The sequence below is a fragment of the Lonchura striata genome, chromosome 6 (assembly GCF_050655825.1).
Source record: "Lonchura striata isolate lonStrDom1 chromosome 6, ASM5065582v1, whole genome shotgun sequence".
Lineage (NCBI taxonomy): Eukaryota > Metazoa > Chordata > Aves > Passeriformes > Estrildidae > Lonchura > Lonchura striata.
In genome coordinates, this window is record NC_140708.1 from 25,980,846 (window position 1) to 26,002,853 (window position 22,008).

Sequence of the window (22,008 nt, forward strand, 5' to 3'; positions counted from 1 at the left end):
TTCGGAGCTACATTCTGTAACTTTGCCAGCTCTGAGCATGGACAGCTTTGGAGAGTTGTTGCTTTTTGTGGAGTATACATATATTTACTGTAATAATGTATAATGAATTTGACTTCATCCCAATTTTCTTCAGTGATTTTTCTTCGGGGGATGAGGTAAAGACAGATTTACTTGACAAAAAGCAATTCCATTTTGTGATAAAGTAAATGCATAATATAGAAGTTCTGTATTCAATATGACCAAGTTTACACTAAGACTAGCTAATGAAAATTGTTCTTAAGAAAAACACCTGTAAAGAGCCATTTTAGAAGATTAGGAAGAATGTACAGCTACATTTTTGACTCTTGAGTGACAGAGACTTGAAGTATAAATAAAAACTATCTGCATTTAGGAAGTTAGTATTCAATATAAGTAAAAATCTGAAAAATCATAAAATTGTAATAAGTCATATCAATGATATCCCTTACTAACTGGCATGGCAGCCTATCTGTAAATACTTTGAAATTTCTTAGTCAAAAAATGTAATGGCATTTCTTAGTAGACATGTCCTTATGGGATATAGAAAAATCTCTGGGGAATAAAAGTAAGATTTCAGTGCTGGCCTCTAGAGACACAACCTGAGATATAGAGTTTTGTCAGCGATATCTGGCAAAAACTGCCAGTGTCTCACACTGAGTAAATAATGGAATAAATGCATAATGGATTTTTTTTTATTTAATAAAGGAGAGCTATGCCCTGAGGGGATGGGGAAGAAGTGGAGAGAAGATAAATAAAACGTGAGATACTTCCAATTAAAGGTCAGTTCAGAAAGAATGAGAATTGTAATAAGAAAAGAGAGCTGTTTCTATTGTGAATGGAGAATTACTATTTTTAAGGGAATTGGTCATTTTTAAGTGTGTAAAACTGACATCTAGTGGTAGCTATAGCACTTTGTGTGCACACTGGCTTTACAGTGAGACCAGTTTGTAGAGCAGATTAACAGATTGTAACTGTGTTGCATACTAAAATTGCAGTTCTCTGTACTGTAGCTGGATGTTATAGAGCATTTCAAACTAAATGTTACTTCTTTTAGTAATACCTCACTTATATAATGTCAAGTTGTGTGTCATCTTTCTGTATGTGTGGCCTCATGCTAGAGAAGTGAAGAATGGTTTCATTAGAGGAGAAAAGGTTGAAAGGGGAATGAGGGTTAAAAAAGGTAAGGCTAAGAGCTACAGAACTTCAGGGTCAATTGGGAAACTGGCAGATACCAATCTTACACCTCCTGTGAATGAACAGGAGAAGTCCAGCCTCAGAGCTTGGTGTGTTTCTCAGGTGTGGCGTTACTCATGCGTGTAAACTCCTTTGGGAAAGGAAGCAGGAATTTACGGCAAAACTGAGATCTCACATGAATTCAGGCAAGATATGTGGGCTCTGAATCGATAAAGCTTATAGGCATGTACCTAAATAATTCCCATTTTCATTTGCTGAATCATGGTTAATATATTAATTTCTGATTCACATTTTTGTTCAAAGCACATTTAAAAATATTTTTATTTTCTCTTTTGTCTAGCTTATGTTTTAGTGTCTTTGAAGAAAAAAAATCTCTTGGTAAAACTCTGCATGCCTGCCCCACTGGGACTTTAATTTATCTTTGCCTCCAGTGCCATTATATACATAATGTATAAATTACTAGTAACAAGCAAAGATATGCAAAAATGAAGTATCAATTATTTTAAAAATTGTTTTTTAAAACATGGCTTAGGGCACCATACCTACAGTCAAATGGTGCAATTTAAAATGAACATGGAAAAATATAAAAGCATAATTCAAATCTGTCTTCCACATTATAAAATGAAAGAGATCAGCATTAGAAGACTGGGTGAAGACAAAGGCAAATCTGAAGGAAGAAGGAAGTGTGCTTCAGTGAAAGTGTAATTAGAAGTGGGGGGGAAAAAAACATAGATTATTTTTTCTGGGTTAGCAGTTTGTAGCAAGAATTGTCAAATTGTATTGATCTATTTCTGGTTGTGTTTATTTTACAATTTTCTTATTTCATAATAACTGTTGCAAATATTTCAGAGATAAAAAATGTTGGTAGCATAATTCTAATTCAATGTGTGTTTGTGCAGTTGTGCAGTTTTGAGGCTGGGGTGAATCATATGCTGCCTCTACATTCCATTTCTGTTACTTTCAAAACATGGTGAATCATATTTGTTGAACACCAATGTTGACATTCTGCAATGAGACTTGAGTCACAGTTATAGAAGTGGTATAAGAAACAGCAGCTGTCATTTCAGATAGGCGAGCCTGTTGCTTTAGTCGAAAGCAGAGCTGAGCAGCAATCCTGTTTGCTGCAGAGCTCCTCTCTAAGGACAAGATTGGTTGTTAACACTTGTGCCAGCCAGAGCTGGGAGATGCAATCTTGTCTGTCCTGAACCTGGTAATCCACTGCAGGTGCTTAACAGCTCTAATAAGCTTTTGACCTTTTGGGTCTGAGTGGGAGCTGTTACAGTGACATGAAGCCAATTGCTATGAGCAATGTCACTCTGACTTTGTCTGCACTCCCTGGGGCTTCTTCTTACCTCTTGGACACTGATGCCCTTCCACATTTGTGAAGCATGCTAGTAGCACCAGAATTGTTAATATACATGAGATCTCTAAGATTTCAGAGCAGCTGCCTCTGTGTTTGGCTTGTATAAAACCTTGCATAGTACAAATGCATTTGTGTTGCTGGCAGTGGTGGCAGCAAGGGAATATATTCAGGACATACTTGTTGTAAATAGGACTGTTGGGGTTGGGTTTCTTGGTCTGCTGTGGATTTGTCATCCCTCATGGAATGCTGCTATTATTTTGTCCTCAGGCATGCTTTTAGTTAAAAAACTGCCAATCTAATATTGTGTTACTAAAAGCTGTGTTCAACATGTAATGGGAGTTTGAGATCTAGATGTTTCTCGTACTGGAATGAACAGTAGAGTACTCTACATTCTTTAGGGCAGCTGGAATTACTTTATTACATTGATGGAGAGCTGTCTGTAGTATTGCTGCTGTAACACTTCAAATTAAATCCAAGGGGTTTTTGGAATTACTTGGCGAAGTGTAATATGCATTGAGCTGTGTGGTTCTGAGGATTCTGTACTGCCTCACCTACCACATATTTTCAGCTATTGAGATGGTAGAAACTTGTTTTTTGCTCAGTTGAAAGATATTTTCTTTCAATAATAGCTCAGTGAACCTCTGTGGTTTGCATTGTTCTGATACTGTTGTTCTGGTACTATTGCAATAGTACCACCTCACATTCAGAGCTCAGTGAAACCTTAAACTAGCTGACCCTTTGTTCTTATATGTGCTATGAGTGGGTTCACCTATGATTTATATGTTTATGACCTAGGGTTTCTAGCCTATTGTATACTGTAAGCTGTTTGCTCAGACTTGACTCTCCAAGGCTTTTTGAACCTGTTTTACTCAATCTCATGTGTGGAATGAATGGTCTTCTTCTTGAAAACTGGCTGCAGAAATAGCCTTGTTCTAAGACAGACAGTAAGGTGTGGTTTGCAATATAAATCTGTTTATATGGTGCATACAATGGGAAAGGTAATGTTGTTTTTCCTAGAACATGATGTCCCCATTAGTCTAGGCTGACCTGATGGAAAGATGAGAGGTTTCCAATGTTCTTTCAAAAAATCATACTATCTTCCTCACGGTGTAATGTTCTGTGGGCCAGGCTCTGTCTGTATTTGTGTGTCCTTATTGAAAGGACATTTACTGGAACACAGGAAGTAAAACCACTTCCCAAATCTTTGCAGCAATGCACCAATATATGCTTAAGCAAATTAAGTTTTAGTGTTTGAAAGAGGAAGGAAGTTACCACATATAGAAGTAACTGTGACCACCAGAAATTTAGCCTCAGCAAAAGAGCAGCAGAGCCTCTGTTGACGTAGGCTGCAAGATCAGGAAGTCTGATTTCTTTTTATGAAAAAGAGAATTCAAAAGGGCCAGCTGAAATTCTTCTAGTAGAACCATTTATGTCTAAAAATGCTTCATCAATTAAAACAAGTTATTTTTCAGGGTTTCTTTTACTTCATTGATGATTAAGACTCTTTAAAAATGGTAAAGTTGAATCAATTAATTTCCATATTTTTTAATATAAGGTAAAAGACCCAATTGAGACATGTAAACATTACTGACTTAGTGGTTCCAAAGCACTTTAGTTTTACTTTTATGGGAAATTTGCAACTATTCCTTCTGAATCAGAGCAAAGGGAAATATTAAAGTGTCAAAAGTTCCATTTTTGTCCACATCTAAGAATTAAGGCCTGTAAAATATTTCTAGTCTGTAGTCAAAATGCCTGTCACCTGAGAACAGGACATGCTGCAGGAATGTCCTTAGTATGGGGAGTCCTGCTAGAAGCAGACAGACTTGATGTTTTAAGAACTGACTTTTCCTCAGGACTCAGCCCAAGGTGAGTGCAGTAAGCTGCTGACCCAGTTTAATGGTGACACACAGCAGAATTGACACTGTGGCTTCTGTTAATAACCTTGCCTTTGTCAGGGCTGAACCAGGTCTGAGGCCAGCTGCTACTTCCAACTCCCTGAGTGCTGTTCCAGTACCTGCATACAGGTGATTTGAGTCAAGTGGTGCCCTTCTGTGTCTGGCTTATGCTGTGAAAACACTGTCCCTTGGCTGTGTGATTATGCAGTTTCTTTCTAGTTCATCTTTCCTATTGAAACAATCTGGTTTTGCTGTTCGGACCTTCCTTAAGTGAGCAGACATCTCTGCAGGTATGAAAAAGTCCCTTTAGTTAATCTAATTTGCTTACTGAGAGAATGGAAGGAGGCAAGAACTAAAGTGGTTGTGGTGATGGTATTTTCAGTATTTGAATATTGAGTTAGTAGGAAGAGTAATGTCTGTACACAAAATCTGAGGCTGAGTCGATGCAAGATGCTCTGCACATTGCATTGAAATACAAAAGTTAGTTTTCTGGGTGCTGTTTCCATCCTGCTCTCATGAGAGTCACTGAAAATGACAACAGGAAATAGCCTGTCAGGAATCAATTCTCAGGTCACTGGTAACTCAGACTGGCAAGGACTCTTTCTTGGGGAAAGTTAAGTCATAATCTTAGTTTAACTGCTGCTATGCAAGCCAAATAAGAAGTACTGTGCTCCCCAGGTGTGTCAGGCTGTTGGGAGTGGCCCAGGAGCAGTGGGATCAATCTTGGAGAATCCCAAAAAATTGGGTGACATTGGACCTTCTGCTCTCCCCTGCTGACCTGGGGCCTGGGAACTGTGCAGATGTGCACCCTGCTGACACTGCCTGCAGAATCAGCTCCCTTCTGCTTTCCTGCATCTAGACAACAAGAAGTGCTGGGAAACAGCTGAGACCAAAAAAGCTGTAGAGAAGGAGTAGGAGAATCATCCTACCTCTCAGAGCAAATACTATGGCAGAAGCTGTCAGCAACAGTTAAGGTATAACAGCAGTCTTAAAAGCAAAACCTATATATTCTTGAAAGACTAAGAAAGAACATCTGCGTAATTATAAGCACATTACATTTCATCAAGGCAACTAGAAGTAGCAAATCTTAATTACAAGAATAAATACTCTTACTGAATCAGGAAACCAAATGTGGCTTAGTACATGACTGTCTACCCAAAACACTTTGATGGCTGGCTGTCTTCTCTTTGGAAATAAACCACCTCATAAGCTCCTTGAGAATCTACATTAAAGAAAGAATTTCAAATGCCCACACAGAAATGTGCTGAACTACTTGACTTTGAAAGTACTCCCTAGATAGTGGAATAGATTTGCTGTACCTCCTTTGATACTGATTTAGGTTTTTGAGGTAGTGCTTGAGTTCCACTGCTTAGATCTCAATAATCTCAATGGTTACAGCTATCCTGTATAGATACTCTTTAATTCACATAGTCACGAGTATGTAATGTATTTATATCTGTAGGCATTGAAAATGAGAACTTGATTTTCTTGATTCACATTACCTCAGCTACAGCAAGCAATATTATTAGTAATGGGTAATCACTCCAACACCAAGATCATGACTGATGCATTTCAATGGCTGAAAGAACTTTGAAAAGGTAGACTTTAAGGTGCTGGCTGGCAGTCATTGCAAGTAGGACAAAATACCACAAATAGTGATAATTTAGGTAAGCAGAAGAGGTATCAAGACTGAACACAATTAAGACCTGTTGCTGTGAAGCACTCATGCCAGGTCCAAGTTGCTGCAAGGACTCAGCCTTCACAACTGTTATGTGTTGAAAAGACTGTCTCCAACAGTGCATGCAATATGTGGTCCTGGCTCAAACAGGAGAAATTATTTCTGCCCCTGGAGAGAAACAACTACACATGCTTCTATCTGTAAATATCTTCATTCAAAGTATGAACAAAATCTGTGTTGAATCATAGCAATGAGTCTGGATGAATACTTCGAAAGTGGGGAGGAGGACAGGTATAGCACAGAGTAGTCACCTCTCTCCTGGCCTGTGATAGATAGGAGGGTGCTGCTTAGTGGTTTATGGCCAGGATGGCCCCAGATTTTAAGATCCACATCTTGAAGGGGCGAGCCAAAGGTAGTACAGTATTACTCCATGCATACCAGTGACACAAAGAGGTTTGCAAACTTTCTCCATAAGCACTCAGCTACAAAGTGTTTAAGGGTATTTGGATTTAAACACCTGCTTTATTTTTCTCAGTTTGGAAATTTGAAGACAGCCTTTAGATAGAGCATTCTCTCCCCCAAAACCTAATATCCTATTTCTAGGATGCCAGTAAATTTGTTAGTGTGTTTAAATGGTTTAATTAAAGTATTTTCTGGTTTAATGCAAGCAACAGTGTCTTCTGTCAGTGCAACATGTCTGCTGCTAATGATGCTTCTGGATGATGGATGTTGTGGAGATAGCTATCAAGGTAGAGAGTAACTTAATTTGAGAGGTTTGATTTCCTTTTACTTTAGCTGTCAAGACCTGAACAGTTAGTGTCAGTGAGAAAGAAGCAAAGGAAAAGTTGCTTTGAAAGTTTTTCACTTCCTTTGTTTTTGCATGGAAATTTAACAGTACAATGTCTTGTTTGTCAAGTGACTTACATCTATCTAATAGATGTTAGACTGTTAGATGATTTCAATAGGAAAAAGGAGAACTAGTTTTGGATACAGGACTCAACATATTAGATGAAAATTTTACTGTTCCTGTGCATATTTATATTGCTCTGCAGACTAGCAGTATGTTAGTGATACAGTATTTGTGGTTTTTATACTTCTGTATTGCTGCTTAGTCTTTACACACAAACACTTATTTATTTGGATTTCATGCTGGATCTACATATTTAATCAAAGTCCTGGGGTACCCAGCATGTGAATCTTTTGCTTCCTTTTTAGCATGATGAATCTTCATAAATGTAAATATTGATCTTTTTCTCTTGGATACTTCATGGTAGCCAATGAAGTCTGTCTACATCTAAAGTTCTCAAACCTTCAACGTCTTCAGGTTTTATAGTCTTGCTCCTAGTATACTCAGCACTGATTTTATAGCATTAGATACTGTTCAGGAATGTGGAGTACACTTCTTTTTGGCCCATTCTTGAAGTGACCCAAATTAATTGAGAGCAAGGCAATTAGAGTGGGTTATAAAATTGATGCCAAATGTCATTGAAATTACTCTTCCATTATATATAAATATACATGAATCTCCTTTAGAAATAACTTTTTCTACAGATTTTTGAAATTTAAATTAGCAGTAGTTAGCAAGCATGGCTCTTGAAGTGAAATAAATACCAGGATATATATTTAAAGTGTCTAAAAATAAATATTTTTGCTTCAAAGCTTTATAAGTCAATGACCCAACATGCTGTTGACAGCCAAGATTAAATGCTTACAAGAAATTCCAAATTTCCACTGACATACAGACACTCTTTCCTTTCCTGGCAGTTCATGAAACAACACTTGAATTTCAGGATGCTGCCATTGCACCATTTTGGAGCAGTATGTCTTTAAATCTATTACCAAGTCTGTGCACAATTCAGACTGTGGGGAGAAAGGAAAAGCAGCATGTTTTCTTTGAGAGAAGTTGCGCTTTAAAAGCTACTGGAAGTTTTGGAATGTTAAAAGACAAACCAGCTGAGATACATTAACAGGCAAAGAGCAAGAGAAGAGGTCAAAACTGTGCATGCAAATGTACTTTCACATCCTAGTAATTTCGGAAGATTCACATGGCTTCAAAAATAAGCTCGTTCCAGGAAAACAATACACATACTTTTGAACAGTTCTAATATTAGCCTGTCCTTATAATGGTATCTGGAAGCCAGTGATATTTATGCTGGGATGAGTGTTAACTTCAAATAACTTTCCTAACCCCAGTTTCCTTGTGTGTGGGAGTATTTTCTTTTTAGGAAAAAGTCACTGTTGGTTAATTTTGTCTCTCCCTTTCACACCCTCGAACCATTGACTAATACTGAAATTTAGCTTAGAGTGAATATTTCCATTTTTTACATTTAAATGCTTTAATCAAGGTTTTAAAAAATTTTATAATGCAGAGTAACTATCATGTAGTGTTGTTTACATGCAGAAGCAAACTAGGAATTGTATGGACACTGAACACTCATATAAAAACATGCTGCTCTCCAAATGATTTGATGATTTGTGAAAGTCAAGAGGCAATAATGGATGATCATTTTACATAACAGCCATCCTTACAATTGGGCATATACACTTGTAAAACAGGAAAAAACAAAATGAGAGAATATTTGAATTTTGATATGTCAATTATCAATTGCTGGAAAATTATTTGTTTATTAGAAGCTAATCCCCCCACTGTATTTAAAGGTTTGTAATGAGTTCGATATCAATGTGAATCCAGTTCTTTTTTAATTGACCATGAACAAAATAAAGTAACTTTTTTGGATAAAACTGGGCAGTTTTAATTATTTAAGTTTCTTCATAGTTCAAGAAATACTGTAAGTACCATTTTTAGGATGGCTTTCCACAAAAGCTGCTAGCCATGACTATATTAGTTTAATTATAAGTTCTAACTACTTGTAGCTATTTCTGGTGCAATAAAAGTGCAAAAAATGAAAAAAACTAAAAACTCTCTAATAATGTAATATGGTGATGAAATGGATGGGTGTTGTTGCTAAATCTGTATTTTTCATTAACTTATTTTTCTTGGAGAGGAAGGAAGCACAGAATTTAAACTTCAGACATGCAGATTTAGAAAACAAAATAAATTAAGAAACTTGTCCATATAAATTAAAGAACTAATCTATAGTGGTGTGTACCTTCTGCATAAACCTAAATAGAAGTGTTGTATTTTAGTCCAGAAAAATAGAACATTGAGTGACAAAAGTAAATTTTATTTACTTAGTACTTCCTACTGCTTTTTACATGTGACTGTAATTAGTCAGTCAAATAATATACTTGCATGGTAAGACCAGATGTCTTCTAAAACACTTAAATAAGGAAAAACAAATTATATTTTCCCTTCTTTTGCATTACCTGGCAAGTAAGAGACCCTGGAATCTCCCACTCTGATATGTTTGTAAAATGACTACAGCTTTCCACTATTATCCATGTGTGAGAGAGGGAGTCTGCAGCTCTTTCAGAAGTGTGTGAGGTGCACAGGATCAGGAGCTGGATGTTGGAAGAGTTGACCTGACTGATAACCAGGCTTTTGCAGTGTCAGTGAATCTGGGTACTGTTTAACATGACAAAAGTGGCCCTGTTTGGCTTTAGCTGATTAATATTCACGAGTTGAGGTTACTTCAAGCTGAAGCTCAACAAAGGCAAAATCATATCCAAGAAACTCTTGATGTTGCAACCATACTTCATGTTAATGTTGTGGAAATTCAGCTATTGTCTGCCAATATTAAATGATACCAGTTTTATCTGTGCTGACTAAATGTATATTTATCACATTTGGAAGGAATATGGTAGTTTGTGTTGTGATAAAAACCAGAAAAACATAAAAAACCTCCTATGACCTAATTGTTGAGTTCCTCAGTTTTATATATTTTTGAATTTATTCATGAGCACAGTCACAAAAGTCCTTCAAGACCCAACAGAAAATGTAGCTCTACACTGTAAAGTTCAAGAATACTTAATTGGACAGGGGAAAGGAAGAAACTATAACACCATAAATAATGCATGGTACAGTTCTAAAAACCACTGAGATTTTGTCAGTAGGGGACTTTCTGTTTGGAAAGTGTATATATGACCACATAAACCCCAGGCTTTGGGGATGATACTATTACAGATTCTATTTTTCTTTTTTTTTGTACTGCCTCTTCAAAATTCGGTGCTGTGTTTGTACAGATGCATTTCAGATACTCTGATTCCACCTGAATCAAAAACATTCAGGTAAAAGAGTGAGGTTTTGAGGTTGGTTTGTTTGTTTGTTCCAGTGAAGAGTTTCTTTCACTTACAGTGTAATGCTAGTGCATACAGACATTTCTCTAATCTGCTTTTTATATACTATAGGACCCAGACAATCTAAAACACAAATGAAGTGTTGCATTTTCCCCTTCACAGGAAAGCAGGGGTTAAGGGCAAATGTCAGCATTTGCCTTGAGTAGTTCTGAGTGAGTAAAATAGGTCATCTGCAATAAATAGATAACATATGTTTGTAGTCTAATGTCTGTATTTTTTTAACAAAAAAATTGTGTGACTTGTTCAATTCATTTGTATCTCATCCTACATTCAGATGGTTAAGTACTCTGCCTACTCATACTATGTTGATTAGATGTTCTAGATGACTAATGGGACATCTAAGTAAGTTTGATAGAAAATCAAGTTTTTTACTCTGTCAGGGTCACACCATGACAAGTCATCCCCATGGCATTTGTAAGGTTTTGATAATTCTCTGTCTTATGCTTTTCAAGAGCTCTGTTGCAATGGATGCAGATAATAACATCTTTTAAAAGTGTAAATTGCATTCAGGTAGCAGGGGACAAAACAATTTAACTGTTAAGGGAAAAAGCCCAGCTACATAGGAACATTGGAAGAAATAAATAGAAAAGCAAAGAAACAAAATAAAAGTCTTCTCTAGATGGTTGAAAGAATTTTAATAAACAATTTAAAATATCCTTTTGTAGGAATTTTGTGCCCATCTGCTTATTAATGTGAAGTCAAATGCTGCAGGTAAGAGTGCCTAGAGAAAATCAAATGCCCTAAAAATAGAATCTGTGTTTCTGCATTTGACACACTAATATGAATTTTGAATAGAATTTACTCTTTGGTATTCTAGAGGCCTAAAATACATGAAATTATTTAAATTCTTATTCTTCTAAGCACGGGTTTTGTAGGACCTCTGGGACTTCTAAATTCTTTCCAACATGCCTCTTCCTGTGTGATGTGGTTTCCCAGCAGTCCAACCCAAACTCCAAGCCAGATTTCCTAATGGTAAGGTCTGAGCTTATGCACAAAATTGGCACTGGGAAAACTCATGAAAGATCTCTGCAATTGCATTTGTGTGTGTTTTGTTTTTATTTTTTAATGTGGGCAAATTCCATGAGTTTTTAGATATGGAAAGATTGACAAATATTTAATAGTAGCTTTTGAGCCATTCTAGGAATGGCTGGAAGCTTTTGCTCTTAGCAGTATGCTGAAAACTGACAGGTTGTGCAAGACCTGCTAATCATTTTAAATTAAAGACAATATGACATTGAAATTCAGAAGTCACTACATTAGTAGCAACCTATAGGCTTGGTGTTCCTATTGTGTTTGCTTTTTTCCCCCCTTCCCCTTAGCATCATGCTTATTCAGAGCAGATGTCATCCTGCAAAAAACCCATGATGGCTTCATTTTACTAAGGGAAACTCCCTGACTCTTGGAAACTTGCTCAATGCTTCTAGTTTCTATAACTTTGCATTGCAGACTTCATGAACTTTCATTTTAGGTGCCTTAAACACTTTAATACAACCATAATAGCACAGTCAGCATTAGCAAAAAGTGCTCAGGTTATTCTGGATTATATCTAAATCTGAGGTTGCAAGGGTGTCTAAATGAAAATCTACCAGCAGAACTGTCCTGGCATAATCATCCTCACAAAAGAGCCTTGTGTATATCCTGTGGGGGTAACAATGCACTTGCTTTGCTTTCATTCATGTTACTTTACAATTAGTAGCTTTGTAGTTACAGTATCCAGACAGGTTTAAACAGAAGGGTATTCTTTTCTCTGCCTTTTTTTTTTTTTAATGGCAGCACCTTTGATTTTTTTTCAGTAATTTCTAGCCATCTTCCATTTCTGCACTTAGGACTCCAGTTAGTTCTTCAATTAAGAATAGCAGCTTGAAATGTATCTCATTGGAAATTTATCTCATTTTGGCACTAACATCACCCAGTGCCTCAAGTAAAATGTTGATATTCAAGACCTTTCCAAGTTCCCTCATTTTGCAATAGAAACTTAGACTAAAGTCAGCTGTACTTAATGCAATCCTGTTTTTACTTAGAAGGCTGATGAATTTCTCCCTTTCTGAACTCAGTACAAACAGACAAAACTCCAGACTCTCTCTAGCCTATTCCCAAGGAGTCCCTTCTCCCTGCTATAATGTCTGATTCTCTATAATGTCTGATTTTCTTGTTTTCCATGGAATTGTACATGTGTTCACATTTCCAAACCAACAGAGCCCTAAGAGTTGGCCCTTTCTTGGAAAAAATTCCTCTACAACATCAATCTTTGTTCATGCTTTCTCATGAGAATTGCTAATATTTGGCTGGCTTTAGTCTATACTGCAGAAAACTGTTTTTTCCTAGAAGCCTTTGGAAATATCTCTCAGGTTAGGAGCACCACGGTGCCCCTCTTCACCCACCCCTTTAAGGATGAAAGGATGAAGTAAAGAATGGAGAATGAGGAATTCTTTAGCTTTGTATTTGAAACAGCTAATGGGAAAGCAGAAGGACTAAATTCTGATTAGGCACTAGAAGATTTCTGAAATGGTTAGCAGCTGGTATTTAACAATGGGGTAGTGATTATAGCTAATAGTTTCTGGCTTGATTTTTAAACTTTACTAATAATTTTGGACATTGAAGCAACTTATACACATTGTAAAATCTCCTGAGCTTTCATGAAGGAACAAGTACAAAAGCAACAAAAATGAAGATCTTTCTAGTCACAAATTCTCAAAAGAAGAGGTGCACTTTTATAACTAGGATACTTGAACAAAACAGAAACAGGAGGAAACTAAAAATTACAAAGCCCAAGGCTCTGTGGAGTTTTCCTCTTTTTCCATGAAGGGCTTACAAAGTCCATGTTAGAAACTATGACATAGTGGCTTAATTTCCACAACTTCTCACATTTTTTCATGTTCCCTGAACTTGAAAGGTACATAAAACTTAACATTTAAAATTATCAGCAAACTTTGAGAACAAAGAATTCTGTGTCAAAAGATATTCCTTTGATCCATATTTAATGTAATTATGACTATAATGACATTTATAATTCAATTGAATATTGTGTGCTGAAGCTTAAAGTCTGGAAAGGTAGACAAGCACTTTGCATCCTTTGCAACTGCTGCATAAAACAAACAAACAAAAAAATTTCAAATAATTTCTGGCAGCAGCATTTGGAATATGAATAGAAATACACAGTTTTAACTGTCACAGTTAAAAAAAAGGGGCCACTCCTGCAATAAATACTTTTGCATGGGCTCAGGATTTTTTACTGCAGGATTCCATTGCTAGGTTATGACATTAGAGAGTTTTATTAAGTTGCTTTTGAGATATTTGAAAATACTTGGCAGGTAATTAATTCAAAATTATTGGATAAAATTCAGTTTCTAAGCTAACTATCATGCAACTCCAGTGATAATGATCTCAGTCTAATAATTAATTTTGAGTGTTTTATTTGCTAATATTCATATATGTTTAACTAATAACTTGATAGCTAAATCATTTGTGTTCTTGTGTGCCAAGAATGATGTGTATCTTCACAGTGCCCTAGATTTCAGAAATTATATCTGTGTTCAGTAATCCAGCTTCATATTTCTTTTGCCTTTTTTTGAAAATAAGCATAAATATGCAAATTTTGCTTTTACTTTACAATTGCCTTATGCTTTGATGATGCATGAATGTGTAGTACCCTGGTACCTTATGACCTGATTGAAGATGATTGATAAGCAGCAGAGGTGCTTAGCTATAAAATATCTTTCTTTTAGCCCATGCCTCTTTAAGGTGGTTCTTTGCTTCTAGTTATGTGGTAAGTTAAACAACATTTCTCTCCTTTCTAAGACATGTTCTTACCATTTTCTTCTTCTTGAAATGACTCTGAGTAACCGATTCTGCTTTCAGATACAGTTTCCTATTTGGTTAGAAACAGCACGAAACAGAACTAAAGCCTTCTGGACTTGGCAGCTGCTGATGTTCAGGGGACCCAGGGAGCTGCTCTTACCTGGCCCTTTGCTCAGCCCCCCACTGCATCCCTGCAAGAACTGCTCGGGGGCAAAGCTTGCACTGCTCTACTCTTTGTTACATTTTCTGCCTTCTCTTTTAATTCATTGCATCTGTCTCCCTGGAGAAAGAACTGTTTTCAGTTTCTTCTTGCCCCGAAAACTTTCATTTTAAACAGCTTTATTTTAACTGTGTTTTCCAAGTCTGTGAAGTACTTGCTAAAGGGATAGGTGCTAAGATCACTTCTCTTTGCACAAAAGAGACCCAGCTCTTAAGGTGCCCACCTCTTACTACTATCCCCTCTTCATTGAGAAAGTGAGCACAGCCTGTAGAAATGCCTGAAAATTAAGGTCTTTCTGAAAAAAATACTTTTGATATCTAAGCCACTTCTGCTGCCTCTGAGAGGAAACCTTTACATCTGTGAAGAATGGAAATGAGGCAAGCTTGAAGGAGTGTAAATCCATGAGGAATGTCAGTAGGAGAAAGTTCAATCCATGACCAATAGAAACAAATTAAGGCACAAAGGGAAGGAGGGCCTGGCTGAAAGAGGAGCAGAAACAAAGCACTGGGTGCAGGATGGCACTGAAGGCAAGGAGGTTTAAAGGGGAGCAGGTGAAGAGGGGCTCAGTCACTGTGAAACGCAAAGGGGAAGGTGGCAAATGGTAGATAAATAGGAAAAAGCAACATCAGAAGAACAAAAATTGTGTAAAAATGCAACTAAGTTAATGCAGTTACACGGCCTAATTTAGTTTTGTAGCTGAAGATGTGTATTTTTATAACATCAATTTTCTGTGGTGAGCAATCCCTTTTTTGCCATGGTAACCTTGTGTGCTTGCCAAAGGCAGGACAAACAATGCCTCCATCACTTCTACTTCCAAAACAATTGGGTATGCCAAAACATTAATATTGAAATTTTGTGTAATATTTTATTGCTTTTTGAGATATACTGTATATTATTATACCCTGGATATGCACTTGGGGCATTAAGGTGTCAACAGCCAGCCCACAGGTGGGATTCAACAATACCTGCAACTGGGACCATGCTTATCTGACCTTACCTAAGCTTTCTGTGCTTGTTTGACACCCAGGAAAAACTCTGCAAGTCTCTTTTGACTCTTTCCCAGAAGAATTAACTTATAAGAATGTACTTAGTAAATCTTTAATTTATTTTGTTTATATAGGGCATAGAGAATTTTTCCCTCTCTCTGGAAAATCAAGGCATTCATGGCTTGAATTCTATTTGTAAGACTAAGTGTACTGAGGTGGACGTCAGATGAATTTGAACAGAACCTGATGCTGGTTATCTTTTTTCCAAGAGATATCCAAGCCACCTAAACAAATTTTAATGTCTTTCCACCTATTCCCATATCCCATGCTGTGAAAATATCTCTCCCATCATTGGGAAATACTCTTTTAGCTGAAACTTGGGAAGGTGTTGCTATTTCAAATAACAACAGAGGAGCTCTAGGTGTGGTGTGTTTGGTTGCTGTGGTCACTATTGAAAGCAGATGTGGTTCCTGTCCTTTCCTGTCTGCCACTTCTGCATTGCAGGGGTGGGAGGGAGCACCCAAGTGAGACAAGGTTTGCTTTCTCTGGACAAGAGCTGCTTTTTCTCGGTAGCAATGCTGACAGAAATGGATGTCAAAGGACAGGCTTGGTGAGTTAAACCTTGACAAGCTCTGGCAGTGTTTTGCACTGGCAGGGAGTCAGGAATCTCCCACAGGAAGACACCAGTTCCATTTTTAAAATATTATTCAAAAATCGCCAGTAGAGTATTTGTGAATAACATGGCTCTGGTTTTCTCCAGGGCATTCCTATTCCAGCCATGCAATTCAAAACACATTTTGAAAGAGCAAGAGAAAGGAAAAATACATGAAAGTGGTTTCGAATCAATGCCTGACCATTTTTGCTGTGTTTAGATTTCTTTTAGTAAATTTCTATATACAAATCTAATAAGAAAGTCTCCTATTTTCAGTTCTGAAGTTCAAATAAAACTTCACTGTTTTTATATCTTTTTTGAATCTGTCACTGGGAATTCAAAACAGAATTTAAAAAAAACATCAAACAGCCTATACTTAGAGGGAACTGAAAAGCCAGGAGTACAGTGTAGCAAGTTCAGACATTAAAAAGCAAGAGAGAATATAATATGCTCTGTGCAATGCAGCTGTGGCTTAATGCTGATTTGCATATTAGGACTAGATTAGCATCACTCAGATGTGACCTGCATATTGAGTAACTATCACAAGTATGGTACTATTGATGAAAAATGAAGCTGCATGGTACACTTCAGATGTAATATACTAACCTTTTGTGTTTTTAGACTCTACAGAAGTGTAAAAGAAGAGCTATTACTTCTAAATTTTTATGAAATGCATGTAATTTAGTTTCCTATAAAAGTTCAGTTGGATGCTCAGTATGTTTATGAAACAGAATATGATATTACCATAAAAATGATTGTTTTTTAGCCACTCAAAGGCAAGAAATATTCAAAGAAATGACCATATAAATGTTGATTATTTCTATTCTGAAGGCAGTCAAATTGATTTAAGGTCTTGTGGCCAACTTATTACAGATTTTGTGGCTATAATGCCTGCATGACTCTGAATACTTTAAACTTCAAAAAGACCTTACTATTGACAAATGTTTGATTCACTTTCAAATAAAATGTCATTTGCATTTGACATTAAGGATTTTGTGCAGGATGGCTCCCTAAAGCAGTTTCATGTTAGTTTAATGGCAGACTTTAGGATAATTACCTTCTGCAGCATTTTCCCAACATTTGACAACATTCCTCTTTGGAAAATCTAAAAAGATGAATGTCCTCACTGGAAAACCAGGAAATAAAGGCACACCACTGGTTGGGTTGGTGTTTGTATATTTGATAAAAATGCAGTGTGCTGGCTGCAGATCTTTCTTTCCAGGAAAGCTTTCCTCCAGTGCTGCCTAGAAGTGGGCTGGCACTACCTCTGGATTTTGGCATATCTCAGTGGCACAAAACACCTGTACTGCATGTGCTTAAGGGTCAGTGCCATAGCAGGGCTCTGGGGCAGGCTGGAAGAGTCACACTGTGAGAAGAAGGGCTTGTTTGGGAATTATGAAGGCTGGGATGGGGTAGGGGTTGGGTGCCTCCCCTTGGGGTGCCCTCCCTGCCTTCACAGGCACTCGGATGTGCCTTCTGCAGCTGGGGTGGAAGATGATTTTTCAGCTGATGCAAAGGTAAAACAGCAACTTGGGCCTCTCTGAACGTGCAGTGGAGGAAGGTTCACTGTGTTCTCATGTCAGATACCACAGTGTTGCTTCCTTCTTCATCTGCTAGGCCAGAAGGAATTTTTACTTTTCAAGTGATTCCTAACAGATCTCATAGCAAAACCAGATCTATATCTAAATAATTATGTAACTTTTGCTAGAAACACAGGAACACTGCACATGTATTGTGAGATCTACATGTGTGCACAGGGTCTCTATGTACACACAGCAGCAAACTTGTATTTACTTTAAAAAAATTACTACACAAAGGTAAAGCTGGCACTTCTATTTAGTAGGTGTCATAGGCTTGTTCAAGTGTTTTAAGGGTTTTGGGATTAGTTTTTTTTTGGTTCATTGCTGTGTAGTGATAGCTGGCTAGCTTTTCTCTAGTGATTCTAAGCTCAATGACTAAAGGTGATATTGATCTTCTGTTTAGACTTTGCAGAGAGGAGTAGAAGGAAATCATATTCATCTTATGACTGAAGAAGAAACTGAAGTGCAAACCCTCAGGTTCTTGCAAAAGACAGGCTCATAACAACTTCAGGATTTTAGGGATTTTTGAATTCTGAACATCTCTACACACAATAGTAGATACAGTTATGGAATCATGCTATATACCATGTAGAAAGAAACTCAGATTTTCTGAGTGGAAGTGTCCAACATATATTTGTTCCACTTCATATTGCTAAGGTAGCCCTACTGAGGCTGTGCTTTCTAAAACACACCTTGTAGCAGTTAAGGAATATTTAATTTTTGGCATATTACAGATTTCTAATATATTGGGCTAGGAGCTTGGAATAAAAACTTGGCTGTTGATTTAATTACTTTTAAGTTGATATATGTGTTAGCTTGTACACTGGAGAACAGCATCTCACAATTACTCAAATAAGGCTATTAATGATAGCAAAATATAGGTATTGTAATTAAAAAAAATATTATCATAATTACTTCTTTTTCAAGCATGCAGATTTATTGTGTTGACAAGGCTACCGAACAATTCAATTAATATATAAAATTTGTAAGAAAGTTTCTACCAGTGTGTGAGACCTGTCTCAATTTTTCTATAATGACATAAGAAATGTATGTTGCTTATTGTGTCATGTGTATAATGCCATGTTTTCTGCAGTGCAAAATAATCTTTAAAGGTGTTTTGAAGATACTACATAGATTGGAGACCATTCTAGCAAATGCTTTCATTTTTAGTCATACTATTTTTCTATCGTAGATTGTCACCAAAGGTCATCCATTGTTCTCCTTGCTTTTTTCACTTGTGTTTTGAATAGGTTACCACTAACTTCTGAAGTTACTTCTTAGTCCACTGCTGCTCTACAGCTTTATTTACAGAGCCAGAGAAAGCTGCCACATCCACTTCACTGCCTCTCATCCAGTGATGGAGACTGCAACACCTTTAGTGATCCAGTTTGTAATGGAAGAATGGGGCAGGAGTCAGTGTGTACTTGACAGCCTTGTTAACCCTACTACATTGGTGTGAACTGCTGGTAAAGCCCAGTTTGACTCTGTGGCCATGGTGCACCTGCAGTCTCATGAATCATGTTGCATGCAGCACTGAAGCTCTTGTTAGCATAAACAGCAGGTATAACTCATGATGCACCCAGGAAAGAGTTCTGTTCAGCAATGAATTGCCAAGCAAACACATTATCTCTGTAGTGCATAAATGCATCATAACAGTAATTTTACCTTTAAAATAGATTTTAAGGAACTTCTACTTCAATAGCTACACAAGCGGTATTATTGGTGGAGGAATTCCTGCAGTTCAAGGAGTTACTTTAGTCTTCTCTCCTAATTAGTTGCAATCAATCAAACATGCTCATTCAAAGAATTCTACAGAGTCAGGAAAGGACATGATCAGATTTTTCAGGCATTGTTTCTCTAAACTTTTACTATAAAATTTATGTACAGTTCTGTGCTGGTAAGTTCTTAATCATGCAAATTTTATAAAAATCTTTTACATAAATTATGGGTTTAAGATATCTATATTGTTAAAAAACCCCACAACACCCTCATATTTCATGAGCTGTCCCCTACCACACCCGTGTGCTGATGGCTGGATTATATCTGCCCTTTCTCTGGAGCTGGGGAAGGCTGGCTGGGGTTTCTTTTGTGTAGGGGGATTCCTTGAGTCAGAGGTAGAAATCAACCACTAAAATGCAAAATCAAAGCAATTGATGAAGTGTGTATAAAGAAGGAAACATTTCATGTTATTTCCTGGCACTGTAAGGAGTACAATGCTCAAGCTGAAATACACCTGAGTGAGAGCTCTTATGGAATATTTGCTTACCAAGAAATGAGATCCAGTCATGCACAGTTTTTCTACAACCACAGCAGCTTCAGGCATTCCAAACTGAGGTGACAAAAAAGACAAGATTATTACAATAGTGTGAAACTTGACATTTGTAAATAAACTAATTAATATTTTCGTGCTCAAATACTCAGGGTTGTGGAAATTGTTGTACTACTTGACAAGAATAATTAGAAAGAGAATATTGAGTAACTGTAATGTTCAGGCAGTGACTTTCACATTAGAGATAAGACACGGTATTACCTCTTTCTTAGGAAGAAAGATTACAGGGGATAAGGGCTAATGAGATTGTGAACAAAGTAGACAAGAAAAAATTTTGAAGCAGCAAATGTCATATAAGTGGAGCAAGGAGCCCAACAGAAATATTGTGGATTGCTGTGGGATAAGAAGCCAGAATTAGAAACAGGTTAAAAGATAACCTGAGGCAAAAGTTCAGCAGTAGCCATGTCATCATCCCACATGGCTGTTTACCAACCTCTGTTTGCTCTGCTTGACTTCAGCACCGGATATTTGGGCTGTGTCTTGCACCTAACCATGATGATGGGCATTGCTGGAAAGAATTCAGGTTCAGAAACAGGATTTTTTTTTCTGTAACTTGGTTGTGGTGATTGTGTTTTTTAACAAAGTTGATATTGACTATAAATTAAAATGAAAACAGAATGTCCAGAAATATTACATCTTGAAATAGAACTAATTACTGAATAGTAATGTGGGAAAAAATGGACACATTGTATTTTCTACTAAAAAGAAAAGAATGGCTCAAGGCTGAAGATGTCCTAAAAGTCTCATCGTGTGTTAGAGGTCTTAGTGTGGCTTTTTAAAAAAATTAACTATTACACATAGAAAGTGGCAAAAAAAAATTAGGAATCTTTTCTTTAAAGAGGTACCATGCCCATAATGAATTTTAGTATTTGTAATGCTTTGTAAATGTCAGTATTAGTAGTGACCAAATCAGATACTAACAGAGAAATATTAATGCAATATGTTCTTCTCATAGACATAGTTATGTGGCTTTCCTAAGATAATTCTGTATTTCTAGACTACTTAAAACTGATAATGCTATATTCAATGTATATTTTATCTACTTTTTGATATGAAAATGTTCTTTTTTTTGGCCTGTTAGCTGATATGCCCGGGCTAATGTTTTTTTTTATGCTATGATTGGGTGAACCCTGCTTTGCAATACAGGATAGATCCCAATTCTAAGGAGAGGGTTGCTATGGTTGTTGGACCAGTGGTCATTTGTGGATTGTGTTAATTTGCCATCAGTTGTGCTGGTGTTGGTGGAGAGGCAAATAATCAAGGCTATAGACTCTGTTTCTCTTGGCTGTTGCCCATCTGTTTCTAGTTTCTACCTGTATTTCCACTTACTGGCTTGATGAGCTGCTTTTGAGCTTGCTTTATGCTATTAATCAAGCTTTTGTGTAAGGGAAAATGTGTTCATTTTACATAATGCATCAGACAATTGGGTGTTTTGCTGCTGGTGTTTGGTGAGGACCATGGAACCTTTAATTTTCTTAAGATGGCATTAAATTTTTTGACAAGTAAGTTAAGATCAGTACTAGGAGAGGGACCAGACTACATGGCAAATGGAGTCCAAGCAGATAATCTCTGAACACAACATGGAATATTTCAGTGTTGTTGCAATTACAGCATAGATGCAATATGAAAGTGAAGCCATTCACATGGCTAACAGGTCTCCATTACTATCTTCACTTATTTATGAGGGAAAATGCAAAATATGTGTTGTTAATTATTATTTGGTAGTTAAGGTATTGATTTTATACAAAATGCCTTTCATGAGGCTGGAAACACTTTGCAGAATGGCTAGTTAAAAACTTCTGTATTTATGACCCAGAAAAATTTCTACCATTAAGATTTTAAATTTAAGAAAATACTAAAATTGCATGGTACATATGTACATACCCATTTTATATATATATTGTGGCATCAACATGAGTATACCTCTTCTAGAAAACGTAGCCTCAGTCACAGAACATGGAAGCTGATAATACTTTCCTGAAGGTCAATGTATTGCTTTCTGCGCAGTGCTCACTGCTTGTTTATCTTGTGTACCTGT

At 36.8% G+C, this 22,008-nt stretch overlaps 2 protein-coding genes across 18 annotated transcripts in view; one reads left to right on the top strand and one right to left on the bottom strand.

The window, feature by feature from the left end:
* BLNK (B cell linker) overlaps nt 1–22,008 on the bottom strand; it is a 91,495-nt gene that overhangs the window by 64,053 nt on the left and 5,434 nt on the right. For all 3 annotated transcript variants that reach the window (XM_085582574.1, XM_085582573.1, XM_021536454.3), the window contains exon 2: nt 19,908–19,970. In XM_085582574.1, the coding sequence (XP_085438700.1) occupies nt 19,908–19,964 (57 nt within the window). In that variant the 5' untranslated portion in view covers nt 19,965–19,970. The remainder of the gene's footprint in view (nt 1–19,907; nt 19,971–22,008) is intronic.
* The window catches only part of DNTT (DNA nucleotidylexotransferase), a 184,145-nt gene that overhangs the window by 23,297 nt on the left and 138,840 nt on the right, over nt 1–22,008 (top strand). For 5 of the 15 annotated variants that reach the window (XM_085582581.1, XM_085582587.1, XM_085582580.1 and 2 more), the window contains exon 2: nt 724–797. The exons of 8 other annotated variants lie outside the window; for them this stretch is intronic. The gene's annotated coding sequence lies outside the window, so the exon portion shown is untranslated. Of the gene's footprint in view, nt 1–723; nt 16,020–22,008 lie in introns of all 15 variants that reach the window. 2 more of the 15 variants (XM_085582593.1, XM_085582584.1) reach the window with 1 other exon arrangement.